The 16,874-nt window shown below is 43.5% G+C and overlaps 1 protein-coding gene across 3 annotated transcripts in view; it reads right to left on the bottom strand.

Annotated features, from left to right (window-relative positions):
• The window catches only part of Apba1 (amyloid beta (A4) precursor protein-binding, family A, member 1), a 203,794-nt gene that overhangs the window by 18,610 nt on the left and 168,310 nt on the right, over positions 1-16,874 (bottom strand). For 2 of the 3 annotated variants that reach the window (XM_005388560.2, XM_013516352.1), the window contains exons 5-8: positions 16,059-16,204; positions 2,469-2,501; positions 1,372-1,458; positions 285-470 (exon numbers count right to left, since the gene is read on the bottom strand). In XM_005388560.2, the coding sequence (XP_005388617.1) occupies positions 285-470; positions 1,372-1,458; positions 2,469-2,501; positions 16,059-16,204 (452 nt within the window). The remainder of the gene's footprint in view (positions 1-284; positions 471-1,371; positions 1,459-2,468; positions 2,502-16,058; positions 16,205-16,874) is intronic. The other variant, XM_013516353.1, reaches the window with a different exon arrangement.

Genomic DNA, 16,874 nt, shown 5'->3' with positions numbered 1-16,874 from the left:
ACTTGCCAGGCAGGCGCTGTGCCGCTGAGCTAAATCCCCAGCCCCTTACCTAATTTTATATTAAGAATGTTTATTTTTTCTCTCCCTTCCACCGCGTACCTTCTATGTTATGTTTTATTCAGCCTTACATCTTTGGGTCTAGAACACTGGCTAACAGACAGTAGTAAAAACATGCTTAATGTACGATGAGTTAGACTGATTCAGCTTCTGAGAAATCGAGAGCGTCTGGTCCCCCACTGGTGGTTCAGGTCACCGAAAGGGAGATCAGGGAAAGCCACCCTTACATCCTCAGACTCAAAGACGTGGCAGATCATCTTGTACTGCCTCTTCCCATCCTGCGATGGGTGGGAAGCCTCCACGTTCTCCTGGGAGTTGGAGCGGGGCATCCGCCGTCGCGCCATCAGCACAACGATATTCCCAATGTCTGCGATGTAGGAAATGGTCCGCAGAGGGTGGTCCATCATCGTCTCCTAGAGGCAGAAGGAACAGACAGTGAGCCCGGCACGGCATCTAACAACCCGTGGGACAGACAGTCTATCATCCTGCAGCCTGGCCACCTGTGACCCACGTTTGGGGTGCGCTCTAGGGCTCACCATAAGGACCTTATAACTGATGTGGACAGATAAACCTTTTAAGAAATTTTGTTTAAAATCACACACATGCCAGACGTGATGGCACATGCTTACAACCCAGTATCTCCAGGAAGCTGAGGCAGGAGAACCTTGTAGGCAGGTTTGTGCAGAAGCTCCAGGTCTGAGAACATCTGCCTAGGCTAGTGAGCAAAAATGATCTGAGGTACACACAAAGAAACAAGAAATTTCAAACATTTATTTTGTGTGTGTGTGTGTGTGTGTGTGTGTGTGTGTGTGTGTATGTTCTGCAGTACTGGGAATTGAATCCAGGGCTTGCACACTGAGTTATATCCCTGGTCTCCCACTTGGTATTACTTTGAGACACAGTCTTGATAAATTACTAAGTTGCAGGGGAAGGGCTCAATCCTGTGATCCTCCTGCCTCAGCTTCCTGAAGATATGGAATTATAGGTGTGTGCCACCATATTTGGCATGTGTGTGATATTAAACAACATTTCTTTTTTTTTTTTTTGTTTTGCTCCAGTACTGGGAACCGAACTCACGACCTTGCGCTTGCCAGGCAGGCACTTTGCCGCTGAGCTAAATCCCCAGCCCCTAAACAACATTTCTTAAAAGGTTTATCTGTCCACATTAGTTATAAGGAAACAGTCCAGCCCCACCCAGCAGCAGGTGCTATACATGAATCTATCTAGCAGCCCAGCCTCTAGGGGGCAACAGGCATATACGGCAATACAATGCTACTGGGCTTCACCCTGGAGAGGGTGGGAACCAGCTGGTACCTGCGTGTCAGCATTCAATACTTTGATTCTCTGGGTTGAGATGAAGAGATCCACCTCGGTCATGGGCTGAGATTCCCCTTCAGGAGCCTAAGAAGAAAAACACACCAAGAGAAAGTTCACCATGTTACCCGGACCCAGGCGAACGAGCAAGGCTAGCTTACACACAGAGGCACCAAGACACAGTCACCAGAACGGCAACTCAGACTCCAGGGTACAACGGCCAAGGCCAAAGCTAACACAGGATGGACACATGGACAAGAGTCAGCATCTCTGGGCTACTGGGGAAGAGGCAGAAAGCTCTCTGCTGCTTCCCCTAGAGAAGCAGAAACTCATGTAGTAGATCTGACTCTGACCAAGGATGGGAAATGGCCCTTTCTGCAAGGGTTTTAGACACTGAAGGGTACAGGTGACTAACTCACACCCAAGACCTTGGGGAAAGTCTCTTGGAGTTTGCCCATGCTTGGGCTGAGGGAGGGCAATGTTTATAGCAAGTGCAAATGAAGCCATTTAGATGCAGTTCTGGTAAGAGGGTCTGCATGTTCACACACCACCAGAGCAACACAGAAGCAGCTGCCCACTCCTGAAGCCACCCCGTTATGAAAGAGCCCAGAGCCCCGAGGCATCAGCATCCCCAGAGTAGTTCATAAGCACCTAGCTCCACAACCAAAAAAAGCACAGTCGGATTCATTTAGGGCTGAACTCTGCACATGTGTGGTTATTAGCGAGTTTTCTTTTTTGCATCCAGCAATCTGACAAATCCCCAAATCAAACATAACTAGAATTGGACAGACCCAAGTCCCTGTCACGTCATTGCTCCTAAATGACTGGAACGTCCACGCTACTACAGGATTCATTTAGCATCTCCAATCTGCGCCCTGTTGTTCCTCTGCAGTGAAATGACTTATGAGCAACAGAAAACAGCCACTGGAGGCAACAGTGTTTTGAGAAACGCTGGTTTATGGGGCGGTTCAAAAAGAAATCTGAACAAAAAGTTGCTGGATGCAGAAAACAAAAACACGAAATAATAAAAAGGCAAAACATAAACAAATGAAAAGAACAGGCATAACACCAAGCTGATGAAGTTGTTTGTACTGCACCTTCTTCCTGCTTTTGGCTAATTTCTGGGCCATCTGCTTAGCATGGAACAAACAGAGACAGGAGAATAGTTAGAAAAGAATTTCCAGAGACTCAAAGTCCAAAGGGGAGCTGACAGACCAATACTTGTGGTATAAAGCATTTTGGTGCGAGGAGGACTGGCTTAAAAAACCCTGCACTAAAGTTAAATTATGTCCCAATTCAGAATTTAGTGTGTCGTGAGGGACGAGAGATGAAGGAAATGTACTGAGGTGCTTCTTATGCTTAACTGCAATTGATTTTTTCAAAGAATCGACTTTTGGCTTTAAAAATTTTCTTTATTGTATGCCCACTTTCCTACTATATTGAGTCCAACCTATATTATATCTACTTTCTTTGGGCTTAATTTGCTCATTTTTTTTCCCCTCAGCTTCTTGAAATAAAGAATTATAGCTTTTCAACCCTTTTCTTTGCTTAGCAAGTGTGAGGTCTTGAGTTTGATTCCTAGTACCAAACTCTTTTCTTATATTTAAAGCTATGAATCTCCCTCTAAGCACTGCTTTGGTTGCATCCCACAAATCTTGGCATGCTACAATTACATTACTGTTTCCCATTAAAACATTTTCTAATTTCAACTGTAATTGCTTCCTTGAACCTTGAGTCATTCAGAATTGTGTTATTAATTTCAACACACCAGGGGATTTTCTAGTTATCCTTTGGTACTGGTTTTTACATTAATTGTGTGATGGTCAGAGAGCAAACTATATCTGATTTCAATCTTTTAACATTTGCTGAATCTTAGTTATGACTCAGCACACAATTGACTTTGGTGAATGTGTTACAGACATCAAAATACACATTCTGCAGTTGTTGGTTAAGATGATTGTTCAAATTTCCTATGTACTTGTGATTATTTGTCTGCTTCTTCTATTTAGTTGAGAATTGTGTACTAAAATTTCCAGCTGTTACTGTGGATTTAGTCTATATATCCTTTTTGTTCTGATAATCTTTATCTATCTTGTAGCTATGATAGAAGGTGCTGATATTTAGGATGGTATGTTTTCCTGTTCAATTGATACTTTCAGTGTTATTCATTTTTATCTCTAGCAGTACTTGCCCCTTAAATTTGTACAACATTAGTATAGTTTATAGCTAAAATGGATAGAATATTTCCCCTTTGCTAATAATTAAAAGACAGCATAGTTGATAAAAGCTGGGACCGGATTATCTCAAGCCAAATCCTGGCTTGGCTATCTACTAGTTGTGCAGCTTTGAGCAGCAGGTTAGTGTCTCTGTCTTTTGGTGTCTTGTCATCTCTAAAGTGCGGGTTAAAAATAGTACCTACTTTGTGGGGCTGTTCTGAGGCTAAAATGAGGCTGTGCAAAGCTCTCTGAACAGTATACTAAGAACTATATTTGTGCCTGCCCAATACGATTATAATTACCAATATCAGGATGCAATTTCCTGCTTTTCCTAAGGCTTCCTAAATACACAGGCACACAGATCTTGTACAAATAGTGGTGAGTCAGTGGTCAAACAGTGGATTTGTGATGGGGAAGGGTGGAGGAAAAGTTGCTGGATCACATTCGTTGGTACTCACCTGGCAGGAATCTCTTTTGCTCTCAGCAGTACTTCTCTCTTATTAATGACTAAGATGTGTTGCCTGGACTACCTCATTGTAGAGAAACTGGATGAGTCAGCCATCTGAACACCACCTAGCTCATCTCTAGTCCACCCAAAAAGCAGGGCAGCTCCATTTCCACAGCTCTCACTGGCGGTGATGAGTTCCTGGTAGACATTCTGCTCTGGAAACCACTGAAGGCAGCACTTGCATGTCATCCTAACGGCTGTGTGTGACAGGGGGAACATCTGTGCATCTGAGAAGTGGTCCTAACTGAACTGTGCTGTACCACAGATTCCTGTGTGCAATCTGAGAGTCTGGCCGAGGATGTTCTGACCTGGGTCAGTTGCAACCTGCATGATAAATAACTGCTGTGAGACCTGCATGTAAAGTGGCAGAACAGAGATTCCAATGCAGGCAATTCCACAGTACATTTTACATCACCTATTGCAGGCTGGGAAAGCCTGTCTTCTCTGAACTCAATTTGCCTATAAAGTCAGATTAAACATTCTTGCTTTCCAGAATTTCTGACCCTCTCCATCCTGAGGAGCAAGTGAGCTATTGTATGGGTGTCAGTATATTCTTTATTGATTGCCCAAGCAAGATAGGAAATGGCATAACTTAGAAAGCTACAATGACAGAAACTAATTCTATAATAAAATCTTAACTTTTGACATCTAAAGAAAATACAGTGGTGCCTCAGTTCATGAACTTCATTCTTTCCACATTTCTGGTGGCAAACCAAACTGGATGAGAACCAAATCAAATTCAATGGTTAGCTTCAACGTTAACCTTATGGGGAAATTTGATTAAGTTCTTGTCCAATTTGGTTTGCAAGCAAAAATGTGGAAAGAATTAAGGTCATGAACCAAGGGACCACTGTAATAAAAGAATGAAAAATCTGATCTATAGGACAGGTTCGTAAAGATAGATATAAGAATACTTAATAATGAGTGTTCCTTGCAAAAACACATGCACTACAAAATACACCAATACCATCTGTGATATAGCTGCATGAACTTTGTGGATACAGCAGAATGGAGATGCAGACAGCACACTTTGCATGGATAAGCGGCAGACTCGATGGCTCAGGTAGGGCTCAGCAAGACACCCTATCTTCTGGATGAGGAGCAGAGAATAAAGTGGGAATGAGCGGCAATGTAAGGATGGAGCTGCAGTGGACAGAAAGGAAGACAAGCGAAGGAGCTGCACTGGCTTCAAGTTTAACACTCTCTCGACAGGGCAAGCATGATGCCACCACCGTGTGGGAGGGGGATGCTTCCAGCTCGGGCACACGAGAGACTGACAGGACAGAGGACAAAGCTCTCTTCAGAAGCTTCTACCAAAACTGGTTCCAGAGAGTACTAGCAACAAGACGTAAGCAGGTAACACCTGCTGATACTGTATTCTGTGCTCATATGATTACGGGGCTTATAAATGAAATCTCCTTAGTGCAGGACTTCTCAGAGCATGTTCCTTTATCACTATGTACTGACTGTACATTTTAGGTACTGTGTGATGTTTCCACATATGCAGGTACTGATCATCTCCAACCATCCCTTTCTACTCCTCATCCCCAGCACCATTCCCACTCTCTTCTAATCACTAGTCCCATCTCAAGTTGACTTTTTAAATAGCTTCCACATTGAGAAAACAGTCAGCACTTGCCCTCCTGTATCTGGCTTATCTCATTTAAAGTCCTCCCACTCCATCCATTTTGCTCCAAGTGATAGGACTTCATTTGCATTTCTGGCTAATACTACACTGTGTGTTGTACTATATTTCTCTGTTTTTCTGTTGATGAGCATCTAGCTCATTCTACATCTTTGCCATGTGTGCAGCTATGTCCTTGGTGTGTTAATTTCATTTCTTTTGAACATATACATACCTAGAAGTGGGGTAGGTAGATCACATGGTAGATCTATTTCTGTTGTTTCAGAGACCTTCGAAGTATTCTCCATAATAGCTGGACTAACTTCACCACCAAGAGTGTATAAGACTTCCTTTTTATCCACATTTTTTTTTTTTTTTTGGGTACTGGGAATCCAACTCAGGACCTTGCACTTGCCAGGCAGGCACTTATGCTGCTGAGCTATATCCCCAGCCCCCCAAAATATGGAACGCTTCACGAATTTGCGTGTCATCCTTGTGCAGGGGCCATGCTAACCTTCTCTGTATCGTTCCAATTTTAGTATATGAGCTGCCGAAGCAAGCACTTTATCCACATTCTTGCCGGCATTATTACTTTGTGGGTAATAGCCATTCTAATGAGGATGGAATGGTATCTCATTATAGCTTTCCCTGATATGCATTTCCCTGATGGCTAATGATACTAAACTTTTCTGGCCATTTGTATTTTTTTTAGAAGTGTCTATTCCTGTCATTTGCCATCCCCACCTTTTTTGAGATGGAGCCTTGCTATACTGTCCAGACTAACCCTAAACTCCTGAGCTAAAGTGATCCTACTGCCTCTGCCTACCACATAGCTAGCACTAACAGTGTATCCCAGCATGTCTAGCCACCCTTTCAAAACTGAATTACTTGTTTTATTAAGTTTGAGTTCTTTACATATTTTGCATATTAGTCTAGTTAGATAAATAGTTAGCAAATATTTTCTCCCATTCTGTAGGTTCCTTCACTCTGCTCATTGCTTCCTTTGCTCTGCAGAAGCTTTTTAATGAAATCCTACCTGTCAATTTTTGCATTTGTTTCCTGTGCTTTTTGGGGTCCTATCTAGAAAATCATTGATTATACTAATATCTTGAAGTATTTGCACTGTTTTCTTCTAGTGGTCTTAAAATTCTAAATTTAGGTCTTTCATCCACCTTGAGTTGATTTTTGCACACAGTGTGAGACAGATATGAAGACTCAGGTCTTTTGCATGAGGGTATCAGTTTCCCAGAACCATCTGTTCAAGAGGCTATCCTTCCAGTGTAATGGTTTTGATGGGTACCTTCGTTGAGAATCAGGTTGCTGAAGATGTGTGGATTTATTTCTGTGATCTTCATTCTGTTCCACTGATACATGTGTCCATGTTTATGTCAATATCATGTTGTTTTTATTACTATGGCTCTGTAGAGTACTGCAGAATCAGGTACTGTGATACCTTCAGTTTTGATCTTTTTGTTCAAAACTGCCTGGTTATTTGGTCTTAATGTGTTTTCATATAAATTTTAGGATTTTTTCCTAGCATTTTGCTGGACAGAGCAATGAATCTATAGATCACTGTTTGGAATACAGACAGTTTAACAGTATTAATTATTCTAATCCCAAAACATGGGAAGTCTTTCCATTTTTGGGACATCTTCAGTTTTGTTCATTAGTGCTTTGTAATCTTTACTGCAGGGGTCTTTCATTTCTGTGGCTAAGTTTATTCATAGTTTTTTTTTTTTTGCAGCTATTGTGAATGGGATTGCTTTCATGATTTCTGTCTCAGCAAATCTACTATTAGTATATAGAAAAGCTATTAATTTTTGTATGTTGATTTTATATCTTGGCACTTTCCTACATCAGATTTGATAGTCTCTTCATGAGTCTTTAGGTGTTTTTATGTAGGGAATCCTAAAAACTGAAAACAAGGACAACTTGACTTCCTCCTTCCCTATTTGTATGCATTTCATTTCTTTCTCTTGCCTAACTGCTCTGGGCAAAACTTTTAATACTAAAGGTGAAACCCTCTTGCCTTGTGGGTGCCCTTGTCTTGTTCCCAAATTAGAGCAAATGCTTCTGGCTTTTTTCCCATTCAGTATGATGTTGCTATACGTTTGTCATATACAGCTTGAATTATGTTGAGGTATGATCTTGCTATGCCTAATGTGTTCAGGGCTTTTATCATGAAGAGATGCTGAATTTTATCAGCTTTTTCTGCATCTACTGAGATGGTCGTATGATTTGTATCCTTCATTTTATTGATGTGTTGAAATATTTATTGATTTGCATATTGAATAATTCTTGCATCACTGGAATCATGGTAAATGATCATTTTGATGTTCTCTTGAATTCAGTTTGTATTTTGTTGAAGATATTTCCTTCAGCGTTCATCAGTGATAGTGGTATATGACTCCTTTTTTGGTGTGTGCTTGTCAGGTTTTGATAATAGGGTAATTCTGGCCTCATAGTATGAGTTTGGAAAGTCTCCCTCACATTCAGTTCTACGGAATAGTTTGAGGAGAACTGGTCTTAGCTCTTCTTTAAAAGTCTGGTAAGATTCAGCACTGAAGCCTTCTTGTCCTGGGCTTCCTTCACTCTATTGGGAGATTTTTAATTGTGGATATGTTACTATTACCTGTTCTGAGGTGTGATCAAAACATGGTAAAATGGTTAAAATTTTAAAAAACTTATTACAGTAACAGACACATTGCCTTTGTTTCCCTCAAAACACTCCCCCTCACTTTGGATGCCCTTATCCCATGCTCTCTGCCACTTTCTGAAGCAGTTCTGGAGGTCCTCTTGTATGAATCTCTTTAGCTGCACTGTCGTGGATGCCTCTGTATGTGAACTGATCCAGAATGTATGCCTTTCACGGTCATTTTGAATTTGGGAAGAGCGAGAAGTCCCAGGGTGTCACATTCATTGAGTAAGGTGAGTGAGGACACACTGTAATGTTTTTATTTAATAGAAATCGCCATAAATATTTCATGAATGCAGAGCGATAAGAAATTATTACAAATAATTTTAAAAATTATTACAGTAAACGACACATTGACATTCATCCCTTGCAAAATAAGCAAAACACTCCCTTTCACTTTGAAAGTCTATGTCTTATCGAGATTAGGGATGTTATCAGTTTTTAACCTTTCTGTGCTTGTCTTCAGATATTTCAAAGACGCAGATGAAGATTGTTTAATGGGGTCTCAAAGGGCTGGATGCTTTTTTCATGGTTTCTTTTTTTTGTCTGGGTGGGGTATTTAAAATACCTGTCTTCAAATTCAGATCTTTTTTTGCTTGATCTAGTCTTTTGATTTTCAATGATATTTCTGTCTAGCTAAAGTCATCATTTCCAAGATTTCCGTTTGGTTGTTTCTCAAAAGCTCTCTTTGATGAATTCTCCACATTTATTTTGCTTTAACTCATACAGTGGTACCTTGGTTCATGAATGCTTTTGTTTAAAAATTTGATTCGCAAACAGAAGTGTTTAGCACAATGTTTCTGTCTGCAAACTGCACTGGGTGACAAACACAAACATGGTCATCTTCTCCAAAATTGTAACAAATGAAGTCTATAGACTGAGGATCCAGTGTAGTTTGTTTTTTATAACTACGTTTTTAAAATTCTTTATTGGGTATTTCATCCATTTTAATCTCTTTGGAATTTGCTCCTAGAAATGCATATTCTTTTGGCAATCTCATATTACCTTGTTTTTTCACATTGCTTAAGTCTTTGTTGAGATTTGTGCATCTGGTGATGACCATTACCACTTTTAGGGCATGCTTTCTTAGTAAGCAGCTTTCTTCTGAAGGTATGTCTTGCAGGTGGTAGTTATGCATTGCGGTCTTTAATTCTAGCTGGGGTCACAGTGTAGTCACCCTACAGCTTCTGCAGCTCTGTTTAGTGAGTCTGAGCACAGTGCACACTGTAGTAGAGTCAGACCTGCTGTCTCTGCTGACCACGAAAGAGTGGGGAAACTCCAGCGGTTCAGGCAGATGTGGTACCGACAACAGTGGGTGTAAGGTGCTCACTATTAGCTCCTCCTCCAATGCCAGTGGTAGACTCTAGTGACACAGACTTCCTCAGTACTGCTAATGCCAGCTTTGAGATTACTAAGGGTCGCTGGCTATGCCAGCCCCCATGGTAGTAAAGGGCTTGAAGCACTTGCTTATGACCAGTCAGGTGTGCAGGTCCGAAGACCACAGGGAGAGCGACGGTAGGAACCACTGTTCCCACTCCATGGTGTTCATACTCAGTCCTGACAGCAGAAACTGTGGGGTTCCTCTCTTCCACTACTCCGGTTGTGCCCAACTAGGCCCCTCGGGCCCCTCCTATCTTTGTGAACTCAGGAGTAGGGTGATAGCCAGGCTCCTTCCCATCTCCACCGACTCTGTCAGCTCCACCCACTGGTGGGACGTGGCCAAAGCAGGGCAAAATTCCAGTTGGGGCCTCCTTTTTGCATTTCCCTGTGGAGCCCCCTGTGGAGGTGCCGGGGAGAGGGGCAGGAGGAACAGTATGGGCACCTGCCGTCCGTCCTGACACTGGTGTGAATCTACGTGTGGCTGGCCATTCTTGTGGTCTGAGCGAAAGCTTCCTATCTCCTGGTTCTCAGGGGTGGTGCCCTGCGTTCCTCGTCATCCCCTACAGTGCAGAACACCCGGCAGGCTTCAGTCACACTCGCTCTGCTGGGCCAAGGTGTGTGAGGCAGTTACTTGTGAAGTCAGAATAACAGAATGTCTGTGGAGTCCCTGTGATGGGGATATGCAAGCGTTCCTGACACGTCGAGTCATCCAAAGTCAGATCACAGCTCACGTCTCAAGGTGGCTCCTGGCTGTAATAGCTGTCTGCGGTTCACTGAAGAGGATATGAGATTCGCTTCCAAAGGAAGGCTAGTGTGCAATTTCAGGTTACTTGTCTAAGTGGGGACTGTGCACCTTCCCTGTAGCTAGGACTGACAGCATCCACAGTGATAGTTTGCTGGAACCCTCTCGCTCCCCCTTCCCTCAGATGTGCAGCCAATGCATACAGGGCTGTTTCTTTTTCCATGCTGTTATCCCTGGTCTCCGAATCTTACTCAGTCCCACACTCTCTCCTGCTGGGTTGCTAGTATTTTCCCACAGTCACTCAGCACCAAATGCAGCTGTGCACTATTACTTGGGTTTGTCTTTGTGGAGGAAGAGCTAAGTGTTGGGAACCTCTTCGTCCTTTTGAAAAAAATTCATTTTTTTAAACTAGGAAAACGCATGGCAAATGTACAAGGATATTTATTTTGCAGAGTTTCTTGAATTTATGTCAGTGACAAACACTGGGCTTGACTAGAATGCTGCAGACCACAGTCAGGTAAAGACACTTCACTGTGCTGGGTGGCAGTGACTCACGCACTAGCACACGTCAGAATCTTCTGGAAAACTGCCGCCCAACCTTCTGAGTTTCTGACTCAGTGGGTCTCAGGTCAGGCCTGAGAATCTGCACTTACAGTGAGATCCTAAGTGATGCTACTGGTCTTGGGAACACATTTTGAGAATAACTGTTCTAATGTATGCCTAAGGTATGGCGGAGGGCTTGTTCCCGGAAGGACAGCATTTTTTCCTAAAAAATGATGAATACAAAATGCAAAAGTGCAAAAAATTATAGAAAGGCTACATAAAGATGAAGGGAGAGATGACAGGTGTCTTTGAATCTTCCTATTGTATTCAAACCTGCTTTACGTCTTACATTCTGGTAGGTAGGACACCAGATTCCTCAGTGTGCTTTGTAGTAATGTTACCTACACCATCTTTTCGGCTCCTTTTATTAAATTCCAAGTTTCTCAAGGACTGTACTGGTCAATTTTGACTCCTCAAGTGCCTAACACAGGAATCTTCAGAGAGACAGTTTGCTTTTTGGGGCCAAATTCCTTTGTTTTCTTCTCACATTATGTAGAAAATTCCTAGCCAAATCACAGCTCCAAATTCTCTCTTCATTTGGCATATAGAGCTGTATTTTTTTTTTTTTTTTGGTTAAACTAAGAAATCAGTAAAGCAAAATTCCAGGTGTAAATCCCATGCGCTATCTATGCACGCAGTTGGTGCTATGTGAGTGACAGACACAATAAACAAACAGAACGGAAATCACAGACTGCTTTGAAATGGAAACTTCAGGCTGGAAGTCAGCTCTGCTCAGAGAAGCACCACAGTTGGCAGGGTATGCTCATACCCTTCCTGTCACACAGAAACAGGAGGCCGAGGAACAGACAGTGGCAAAAGGAGGGTCTCTGAGGGGTGGCAGGAAGCAAGGAGGAAAGTGTTCCACCTTTGTGTGGGTGAGATCACCAGGTCAGAGCTTACTGTCAGCCTGAGGGGATTAAGGCACTGCTAAATGGATTGCAAAATAAATGCGCAGAGCTTTTCTTCCTCCTTCCTTCCTGGATGCACACGATGAAGTCTGCAGCCCTGCTATGCTCTGCGTCCCTCTGCTGAAGTGGCCTCAACTTGTTCCTGCAAGGTCAGCTGCTCTTTAGGAAAGGGTGCTACCAAGTCCCCTGGGCACAGGGTGGCACATGGTGCAAGCTCACTGGACACAGCCCAGGCTGGTCTGGATAAAGGCTCTCCTCTGCGTGCGCAAAGCACTGAGCCTACTTCTTTTTTTTTTTTTTTTTTTTTTTTTCCTGAGCCTACTTCTTTTTTTTTTTTTTGGTTTTTCTCCGGTACCAGGAACCGAACTCACGACCTTGCGCTTGCCAGGCAGGCGCTTTGCCGCTGAGCTAAATCCCCAGCCCCTGAGCCTACTTCTTGACCTAACGGGGTGCTGAGGAGATGCTGAGATCACCAGCCTTCGACGCTTACTTGAAAAAAGCTTCTGGCTGTGTGTAACATCAAACAATCTGACAGGAATTTAAATAGATGTAAAAGGAACGTGAAGCAGAAAATATTTAATGACAGGCAGCAGTTCCTTTCAGTGCACAGAAACACACTAGAAAATGATATTTATAAATGAAATGTAACCATTTAATTGTACCATGCTTTAATGAATTGCTCCACTAGATTAATTTGCCTATAAAAATAAATGTGTTTTCCAAATGTCTATACTGCTATAGGCAGGTCTAAAATGCATGTATAATAAGCCTCTATCTGATTAATAGAGTCCTTTAATTTTCGGTTCAAATGAATGATGGAGCGTCTGAAAACCAATCCCTTAGGAGCTTCAAGGTAAAATTTCTGATTTCTTATGAGGGAGCTGGACTTGCAAGGAAAAGCAACACTATCAGATGCCACTGTGTAAATAAGAAAACATATTTCAGGATCCAACTGGCACCAGACGGGACCTCGTGCAGGGATGCTGCTATATCCCACATGTTCAGGTGACATGCCTACCTTTCCCCTGAAGGCCATCTGAGCCCTACGTTCAGTATCAAAGGGGAGTGGAAAGACAGACATTCCACTGACAGGTGTCAAGAGCTAGCAGAAAGTGAACACACGAAGTGCCCAAAATAAAACCTGAATCTGAAGATTTTATAAACCTTGATGGATAAACTTAGGAGAAACTAACCTCTAGGCAACATGCACTTTTCTCTCTCTGGAGTCTCCAGTCCTCCCTGAGGAGAAGACTTGATTTCTTGGAAGATCACCTGAGTGGGTTCTGACTGTCTCTTGGTGCAGACACTGTAGCATTTTGGTGGAGATAAATTTGTGTTGTGTGGCTCAGTCCTGGACATTACAGTGGTGAGCATACATACTTGCTCTGCCTCTGGACCTGCCGCAGTTACTGTGAGAAGCAGAAGTGCCCATATCCATCTGTCACAGAGCCACTGGACGGGGCAGACAAGGTCTCTGTCCTCTCCCTCTGGAAGCTAACAGGACCACCCAGTTAGAACAATGGTGCTAGGTATGCTACCTGGGGGACATGAGTGACCAACAATGGCCCCATAGACTGCTTTCAAAGTTCTCTGCACAAGATAGCACAGGACAGTCCCTGAAAAGAAGCTTGTTCTCTCCGAGAGGGGTGTGTGGTGCTTTGACTGCTGTGCCGAGCTGATACTGGATTGAGATGTAGAAGACCACTGGGAAGTTTGCTACCATTAATGTCACCTTTTGTGGGCATAGAAGACAGTAAGAAAGAACTAGGCCAAGTGCTATATATAGTTCGGGTCTGGAATGTTCCCTAGGTGCCACGTGTTAAAGGCCTGGTTGTCAGACTGTGGCATTCTTGGGAGGGGAAGGAACCTTTAAGAGGTGGGGGCTACAGAGAGATGTTGGATCTGGGGCCGAGCACTCACATGGGGACCATGATTCACCTCTCTCACTGTCTCTCACTCTGCTTCCTCGTCACCACAGCTTCCCGCACCACAGGCTCAAAGCAATGTGGCTACATGACATGGTTGGAAATGCCTCTACAAACATGAGCGAAAAGACACCTTTCCTCTTTCAAGTTGCTTATCTTAAGGAGCTTTCTGTCAGTGTGATGAAGTTCTTAACACAAGCTGGGGCAGACAGCTCAACAGAAGCTGGTTTCCCATAGATCTACATGCCTCTTCAGAGAGCCGGAGAGACGAAAGTCCTATTGTTTCTATGCCGTCATGCAGTTGTCCCGCTGGAAGACCTGCCTCCCTGTGAGGGGCCGGAGGAAGCACGGAAGGAGACTTCCCTCAAAAGCACTGACTTCCCATGCTTCCTCCTTGTGGGAAGGGCTATTTAAGGAGAAGACACACACACAGAACTGCAGGGGGCTGTAGGGCTTCTGAGAGACAGACAAGGTTTGCACATCCCAGATGAAGCAGCTGAGTAAGTCCTATCTGTAACACTGACATTAGTGGGCAATAATGTAAATTACTCCTGGGCTTATACATGCTGAGATGCTAGTCGTAGGGCTGAAAGTTGCAGCATGGGATACTGTACATACTACGGGTAGTTAAGAAAAGGGCGGGCTCTGAAGTGCTTCCTCTGAGCATCCTGCAGCAAGTCACACATGCAGGCAACTGCGGCAGGTGCAATGCAAAGTTGCATGATGAGGAAGCAACGAGAGGGGATCTGGTGACATTCACACAGCACCACAGGGAACTGCAGCACAGCTGGGGGCTCAAAGTCATCATAATTAGGGAAGCAATGGAAATATGACCTATTCAATATTCTCAGCCTGGCAGAGCCTGGACATGTGACCACCACAGGCATCCATTCAGCTAAAAACCTAGAGCAATCACTACTCCTGTTAGTGCCTTTCCCAGTTGTCGGTCCTTCCTCTCAGGCGGTAGACCCCCTGTGGCCCGCCCTGTACATCTGTGTGTTGACTGTCCATCTGTGCTGTTGAGCTTAAGGTAAACATCTCACTTTACCAATCACTACTTTTTTCTCGCAAGACCATTAACATAACAGCCATAGGAATATTCTGTCTGAGATTAGAGACTCTTATTTACTGTCTTCTGTCTGTCCCCCCTCATTCTATGTTACGCCAGCACACACTTTGGGAATATGTGAGAGGACATGGAAAGGGGAATGGCTCATTGGGTGTGGCTTAAAGGGTATCAATTATGAGCAGGTGAAATGGAATGAAACTTATTTTGGTGAGTTCTAACTTGCTGAAAATACCTGGTTCTGGTTTCAGTAATGAGCTGTCCATGTGGGGTCTCTAGAATGGCTATTTGCAGTTCTGTGAGCTGGGGTATGTAACACTGGGATGCCATATGTGCATGGTAAGTGTCTCTGTCTTCCTGATTTGTCCACGATTCTAGGTTTGGGCATTCTGGTGGAGAACTCATGCTTCTAGAGCTCTGTTTCCATGGGGTCAAACCCATTTTGATTGGCTTACAGTAGCTGTGAATGTCTTAAACCAGATGAAAATGGTTCCTGCATGATCAAACAGGATTGGTCCTTTTAAGTCTTGATAAAACAGATTCAGACAGGTGATGGCTGATTCAAACTAGTTTAAACTGGGTTAGACTTGCACTAACGTGGTTAGACTAGCCAGGTTAGACTGATCAAGTGTGTTCAATTTATATGCGTAAGCCAGTTCAATCCAGCTTGAACACAATCAACAGGTTCAAAAGCAGTGGCACCTAGTTTCCACCAACTCTGTGCATGAATGTTCAAGTCACTGACTTCTACCAACTTTTCACTCTGCAATCATATTTTTCTCACGAGTCGCCATTTAGAATAACCTACATAGTGTGTAAAGACTCCAATACACATTGGAAATCCTCTTCTGTTGGAAGTCCTCTTCTGTTTAATAGTGTTAGGAGGGACAACTGCCTGCAATGCTATCTCCTTCCACTCTCTAAACTCAGGACCAGACCCCACAGTGTGGGATGATGCTGTGGAGAGCTCAGGTGCCCGCAGCTGCCCACCGTCCTCCTTCCACCACGCGGCCCTCTCACCTTGATCCTGCTTACTGCTTCCTGGGCCTGCATCATGCGCACATTTTTGGAGGGAGTTTTGTCTGAGAGCAGCTGGGTGGAGCCAAGGTAATTGGCAGCAAAAATGATTCCATCAATCAAGTCTTCAGGGTCACAAGGTCCAGGAACTGTAACACACAGAGCCGCAGCAGTGAGTGAAGCCACCCTGGGGAGGGCCCGCCATAACCCAGAAGGTGCACCATCCTTCCCATGCTCATTCCTGGCAAAGGTGGGCCAGGTACGGAGACCCCTGGGCAGGTGGGCAGCCCGCTGGTCTGAGGCACTTTTGTCTGCCTTCACTCACCCCTCCTTTTTAGAGAGAAGGCTCAGTTTCTTAGGCACTTCCCCCAACCCAATCCATGTACTGTGAGAAATGGTGCAAGCATTTACTTAAATAGGAAGCATAAAACCCAGCAATGAAAGATGTTGTTTCTCTTAAGACACTGAGGTCTTCCTGGACAAGGACCATGACATATTCATCTTTGAGTCTCATGTCTGTCACCTCGTGGGTATAAACTGGATTTTGCTTGGTATCAACTGGATTTTTCTAGATAAATGATTGGGTGAATGAAGACTTTTATTGGAAATTGTGATTTTATATACCACTTACTATTACTTGACACTCACTCATATCTCCCTCTTCCATAGTGCAGTAAATGATTTCCATAAATTAGAAAAATGGGATATTTGTTTTGGAATATCTGGATTCCTTTAATGGCTTCTGACCCTAATTCTGAAAGCTATATATAACATTTCCCCCAAACCACGGTCCCATACTGCCAACTTACACACCATATT

Source organism: Chinchilla lanigera, unplaced genomic scaffold (genome assembly GCF_000276665.1).
Source record: "Chinchilla lanigera isolate Chin_1 unplaced genomic scaffold, ChiLan1.0 scaffold00033, whole genome shotgun sequence".
Taxonomy (NCBI): domain Eukaryota; kingdom Metazoa; phylum Chordata; class Mammalia; order Rodentia; family Chinchillidae; genus Chinchilla; species Chinchilla lanigera.
This window is presented reverse-complemented; position numbering and strand designations above follow the sequence as displayed.